Source organism: Sorex araneus, chromosome 2 (assembly GCF_027595985.1).
Source record: "Sorex araneus isolate mSorAra2 chromosome 2, mSorAra2.pri, whole genome shotgun sequence".
Lineage (NCBI taxonomy): Eukaryota > Metazoa > Chordata > Mammalia > Eulipotyphla > Soricidae > Sorex > Sorex araneus.
The window spans coordinates 263,530,100-263,537,032 of record NC_073303.1 but is presented as its reverse complement, the minus strand read 5'-3'; the positions used below and the strand labels follow the sequence as shown (position 1 = coordinate 263,537,032).

The window sequence follows — 6,933 nt, the reverse complement described above, 5'->3', positions numbered from 1 at the left end:
TCCTCTGCTGGTTTCTCTGAACGTGTGGAGAGAGGCCTTGAGTGTGGCTGTGGCTGAGTCCCGGAGGTCTTTGGCTGGTGGGGTTCTGCTCAGGGCAAGAGGGAAACTCAACCCTCCCTCTCCGAGGGTCCCCCGTGAAGACAGCTAGGTGCGGGGGCAAGACATTCATATATGTATACATATGTTCATATATATATGAATTTTTGTAATTAGGTTATACGTTTGATAGCATTAACATTTATGGTTTTGAGTTTAGATTTGGATCCTATGGGCATAAGTGTAACTTGTTGTACATATATTAGAAAAATATTTCTAGAAGCCTTTATTTGAGGTTTAAAAGTATGTGGTGATTGAAGTAACAAAAATGAGATTGCTTTCTGATTTTATCTGGTACAATGATACAGAGACTGTGCCTCTTGCTTTTGCAACTGTCTCCAAGTCACAGGTAGGCTGAAGAGGATGGCATGGCAGAGCAACCAGACTTCAGGGAGTGATTTCATTCTCCTGGATCTGTTTCACGGAACCCCAGTTCCCTGGGTACTCTTGGCGCTCACCTTGGTGGACCTTCTGGTCGCCCTGCTTGGCAACTCCACAATCCTCCTCCTCATCTGGGCTGACCCTCTTCTCCACAACCCCATGTACTTCCTGCTCAGCCAGCTCTCCCTCATGGATCTCTTGTATATCTGCACTTTTGTCCCCAAGATGGTCCTGGTCTTTCTCTCTGGGGATCGCCGCATCTCCTTCATAGGGTGCAGCTTTCAGATGTCCCTATTCACCACTCTGGGGGGATCAGAATTCCTGTTGCTGGCTGTGATGTCCTATGACCGATATGTCGCCATCTGCCAGCCACTGCGCTATCCCATCCTCATGCGCCCAAGGGTCTGCGTGTTGCTGGTACTTGTGACCTGGCTGGGGGCCCTGTTCAATGCTATGATCCATGTGATCTACACTCTGAATCTCCCTTACTGTGGCTCCCGGGAAATCCATCATTTCTTTTGTGAGATCCCAGCTCTCCTGAAAGTGGTCTGTGTGGACACCTCCCAGTATGAAAAGGGTGTTTTTGTGAGTGGGGTGGTTTTTATCCTTCTTCCTTTTTCAGCTATTCTGGGCTCCTATGGCAGCATACTGTCCACTGTACTGGGCATGGGGTCAAGGCAGGGACTCAGGAAAGCCTTGACTACGTGCTCTTCTCACGTGATTGTGGTGTCCCTCTTCTATGGTGCTGCCATCATCAAGTACATTGTGCCAAAGTCCTACCACACCCCTGAGCAGGAGGAATTGGTCTCTATCTTTTACACCATTATAACGCCCATGCTCAATCCTCTCATCTACAGCCTGCGGAACAAGGATGTTGCTAGAGCCTTCCGGAAAGTTCTTGGAAAATGAGGACTCTGGAGTGTTTCAGTTTATAATATCAACCAAGGGAACTGTCCTTTGTTTTCTAATGAAATTTAACGTGTATATATCCTGACATAGTCATGTATTTCAGATACCACAAATTTTCAGAAATATAATAAATATGTTCAAAAATCTCTTAGCAATCGATGCTTATTTTTAGAACACAATATTAATCCTGTAACCTTTGTGACTAATGGTAGTAAATGGTAAACTGACTAATTTCTTACATATGTCTTTATTGTTGCAAATATCATCTTTAAGTTTTAAGAATATTTAGATCTTCAGAAGGAAAATGTTCTTGTGTGTCTGCACAATTGCCCTAGTTCAATTTTGTTCTTTGGAATTTAGATGTATTCTGAGTGACTCTTATAAATTAAGTTTAAGGAAAGTTTATTAAGTTTAATAAAAATAATTTTTATTATCTAGTTTTTAAAGTAATAAATATCATTTGTATTTGTACAGTGTCATACTTGTTGATATTGAGGAATAATTGATAGTAATCCCCTTCTGAAATTAATAATAGAATGTACCCTTTTCACCCCTCTCCCCAATTCTCAATTTCTCTCTCTGCTCACAACTACAACTACCTTTCATTTTCAGTGTCTTTGAATTTTGTTTACTTTGTTAGTTAATCTGTTTTCTATATTTTTTGTAAATGAAATCTAGACATATTTTTATGTTTTATTAGTTAAGCTTGAATTATACTTGTGTGAATTTTTGGTAATAGGGATTATCAGAGGTATGATTTTACACTCTGATGATTAGTGATGTTTAGTGATGTTACGTATGAATATACACAATCACACATATATTTTGTGTCTGTTTGAGAAATTTTTTAGGCCATTTCCCTATTTTACGTTTGCAATATGTTTTGATAAGTTTTGTAGAGAGTCTCTTGCCTGAGTGCCTGGCTGTCTTCCCCGTTGCCCCTTGGAGGGGGTCTGCTCCAACTTCCCTGCACACTCCAAGCAGTTCTCCCCCGTCCAAAGACCTTGGAGCCTAGCCACAGCCATGCACATAAGGCCCCTCTCCACACGTTTGGACAAACCTCATGCATGAAGGTACCGGCAGAGGAACCCAGGTATTTGGGACCCGGGGCTGAGATCTCCAAGCCTGCTCAGATCGGGACTGGGTCCCTTCTGCCCAGATTTCCCACTTTCCAGTAGCTAGGTGGTCACACCCAGGGACTGCCCCCGGCACCGTGTAATTCCACCAACGGCCCAAACCCAGAGACTTAAAACCAAGCTCCTGGAAGCAGCCGAGGGACATCTTGTAGCCTAGTTCTCTCTGTGGGAGAACCTGGCTAGCTACTAATAGTTTCCTGCCCACATGGGAAAGCCTCACAAATTTCCCACGGTGTATTCATATGCCAAAACCAGTAACAATGCTGGATCTCTTTCCCCTGACCCTGAAAGAGCCTCTAATGCGACATTGTTGGGAAGGACAAGTAGAGAGAGGCTTCTGAAATCTCAGAACTAGGACGAATGGAGACGTTAGTGAGACTGCTCAAGAAATTTGACGATCAATGGGATGATGATAATGATGAAGTTTTGTATATATTCATAAAAATATGCGATTTTCAAGTCTTATAATAGTTTTCATTAGGTCATCTACTCTTTTATCAGTTTGAACTAAACTAAAGTAAATATCACTAAACTAAAAATTTCATACATTTTTGGTTTTCTTTGTACTGAGAGTCACTTCAATGAATTGAATGTTGAGACATAGGTCAAGTAGCTGACAACCCATCTCTGCTTTTGGGATCTGGTTTAAATCTTTTATTACGATTTGAGTATATATGTATAATATATATATACATATATTTGGAGATACAAACTACTTTTATTCCAAATTTCCTTTATTTTTAAATTTTTTCCAAATTTCCTTTTTTTAAAAATTGAATCACGGAGTATATTTTTGGGTATGGCTTGTGCTCCCACGAGGGTTGCATGTCAGCTGGTCACATTATAGTGTTCAGTTTGGCCTCTTACCACTGATCTCTCTTTCACTGGCTCTGTGTCTCATTCCAACATCTGTCTTTCCTAATGCCCATGGATAGGTGGGCTGCTTTTTCCACTTTTCTTGTTCCCCCCTTCCTTTTAATCCATATGTCCACACACCTGAAAGGAAGCAATAGATGAATCTTCTCTGCTACTCTGTGCCACCACATCATGTCTTTTCATTAACAAATGTACCATTTTGTCCTTCCAGTGGTTTCTGACTGGCCTTTATTTGTATGCAGCTGTTTTCTGTCTTTGAAGTTTTTCTGTGTAAATTTTTATTTTTTCTCCTGCTCCATTCTTTAACAGAATGTTAGCTTTATTTTGTGAGTGTGGGCTACATCTACCCGGTGGTGCTCAGTGGTTCCTCTTGCCAGGGATTGAATCTGAGTCAGCAGCATCCAGGGAAGCACCGAACCCACTGTGCTATGTCTCTGGCCCTGATTTTTGTTAGTTTCATATTTATGAAAATTGCACATATTTTACGTGTAAGATTTTCCTTTTTGGTTGACATGTGGTTCATGTATAACATTCAGTATGTACAACAGTTGCTTTTGTTGAGAACTATAAAATTTTAGTTCATTCAAAAAATTCATATTACTAAAATCCTCTATTTCGGTAGATCTAGAAAAGGTAACCCATTATATACATTTTAATTTATTTTTTAGTTAATCAATGCAGTTTCAGATTATATCTGTGTGATGCTTTTCATACTTTATGCTTCATTTTATGCTTCATTTATAAGAGATAGATTCCCTGCCTTTCCTACATAAGTCTATCTCTGGGGATTTTAATTTTTGTTTTCAGGATTACTTTTTGTATCTGTTATCATCAGAGTTGAGTAATCCTTTTAATATTTCTTGGAATATCTGTGTCTTAGTTATGGAGTTGTAGGTTTTGCTTTTATGATACACACTTCCAGTTTTGAGTTGTAATCTTGCTAAATATTCCAGTATGGGTGTTCTTAACTAAAGTGGTTTGGCACCATTTTGTTTTTTTAAAATTTTTTAAATTTTTATTTATGTATTTATTTATTTATTTTTGCTTTTTGGGTCACACCTGGTGATGCACAGTGGGTTACTCCTGGCTCTGCACTCAGGAATTACTCCTGGCGGTGCTCAGGGGACCATATGGGATGCTGGGATTTGAACCCAGGTCGGCCACGTGCAAGGCAAATGCCCCACCTGCTGTGCTATCGCTCCAGCCCGGTTTGGCACCACTTTGAACATATCATGGGGTTCCCTTTAGGTTTCCAGGATTGCTCATAAGAAATCCTTGATTTTTGAAGAAGCCCTTTAGGTTGGCACATGTGATCTCCGGTAAACACCATCCCCATGGAGCGGGCCTTTGTGGAGAGAAGCTGAGTTCTCTCAGTGGTCCCCTCTCCCCACTGGGGGCCAGGAGAGGATCTAGCATGTGTGCAGACAGCCAGGGGTCCTGGTCCCTGGTTCCGTTGGAAGGTTGTTCCCTTCAAGCCCAGCACCCACCATCTCCCAGCACCAGCGTTTTCAGTTCCAGCTTCTCCCAACTTAGCCTCCTGCCTGTCAGTTCAGCCGCTGTATTTTGAGGTTAGAGCCACCATTTCCTCTGGGGGCTCCTGTGCTCCCTCCCTGTAAAGATATTCAGCTCTGTTATTGCCTTTTTTTGTCTCGAGGAAGGTTTTGTGTTTGTTCTGAAACCGTTCTCTGAATGCATAAGGGCAAGTGGATGGTTTTACCTGGTCAGAATTCCCCCTTCTCCCTGGTGGGCACACGAGCAGTCACTCCCTTGTGTTTCCACGTGGGAGTGGAAATTTGTGATTTTCAATTGCAGAATTGCTCTGGAATGGCTTATTCTCCCGACAGCTACCTACTAATGCCTGTTTGGGGATTGGTGACAGATCACTACGCATTCCCGATGGTAGCTGGTGCCTGTCCTTCCGAGCTAAGCTCTAGTCATTTCTTTGTCCAGCAGAACAGTGAGATAATTGGTGCACATCACCTGGGGGACCTGAGCTCTGATTGGGAACAGCCCCTCTGAGGATGGAGAGGGAGCAGCAAATAGTCCTTCGACGGTTGAAGCAATGATCCAAAGTATTTAACCTCTTAGCCTTGGTGCTGTGGGCTTCTGCTGTTGGAGGAACATGACCCGCACCTGCCCCAGTTCATAGGCTGCATGGGTTTTGCTCACATGGGTAAGTGGCAGCATTTCCTCAGGAATAGGCTGGAAAAGTTCATTAGGATGCTTCATGATTGGTATGTGAACCCTTTGTTTATAATGGAGAAACTCTAAAAGCCATCTTTTTAAAATGTGCATACATTTATAACTATAACCTATGTCTTATTCTGATTATAGACATATTCTGTTGAGACCAGTAGTCCGGTTCATCTAACAGCTCATCTAATATCAATGAAAATTGGTATTCATTGCCATTTTAGATAAGAAGGCAGCTGCTAATGTTGGATTGATGACATACTTTAACTTCATTTTCGAAAGCTACAGTTCCCTAGATATTTCCAGGGTAGACACCTGAAGTCACTTTTATGCAGAAACATATGTTAGGTGGTCAAATATGAAAGAATCTGTCTGTCTACAACATTCAGGAATTTTTTTGGAAAACTTTTTTTGAAAACTGAAGTGAATGGGGATGTTTCAAATCTCTAATGAAATCATCATACCAGTATGTGAATATTGAATTCACTGTAATTATATAAAAATTTGACAGTAAATTAATTTTCCAAATTAATGTTTATCCACTAACATTAATATATTGGGTGATGTTATCTGAGTTAGGACTGATTTAAAAGACCTTTTATGATTAAAATTATTTTTTCATTCTGAGATACACAACACTACTTTTAGAGCACAATGTTATGTTCATCTTGGAATGTAATGGTTGAGCAAACAGGGTGAATATTCAATCAGGTGGGCTAGGGAAGACCCTGAGGGACACCTTCACATTATGTGACATATTTGTTATTGAAAATGCTTATGTTTCACAAATTCAATATGCTATTTATGTACTATGATACTCACCCTACCTGATGCAGTTTTGGAATTTTAAGTGTATGTCTGTGGATCCCCCACATGTTACCCTTTGCTCAGGAGTTGAGCTCCATTTCTTCCCTGAGATTTCAGACTCTGAGGCGTGAGGGTCAGTGCATCCGGTGCCTCTCGTGTCCTATGTCTGAGAGGGCTGTGGTTCAGGGTGCTGATTCAGCAGAGTGTCCTCCAGATGATACTATCCCAACTACCAGACCTGTATTAGTTTAAATGTCTGCTTTATTAAGTCAGTAGCACAAATTACAAGATTCCATTTAAATTGTCAGTAAAATTTTTGAATACTGCGTATTAAACATAATCCAAGAGAAAGACAAAAATATGTATGAAAATAACAACATTTTTATTGTTTGCTGTTGAGATTTGATGCTCACTTCATCCTGAGAGAGTGCCAAGATCCTGTCATCTGAGAAATAGGTTCAGTTAGGCAGAGACCCAAACCAGGACAGAGGAAAGGAGGACACCTGTGTCTTTTCCCCAGCATTTTTGCTGCAGG

The 6,933-nt window shown here is 41.0% G+C and overlaps 1 protein-coding gene across 1 annotated transcript; it reads left to right on the top strand.

Moving 5' to 3' along the window:
* The first annotated feature begins 459 nt into the window (after positions 1-459).
* Positions 460-1,386, top strand: LOC101546982 (olfactory receptor 2T27-like). Its single transcript, XM_004611623.2, has one exon. The coding sequence runs from the start codon at positions 460-462 to the stop codon at positions 1,384-1,386; it is 927 nt and encodes a 308-aa protein (XP_004611680.2).
* Positions 1,387-6,933: the final 5,547 nt, after the last annotated feature.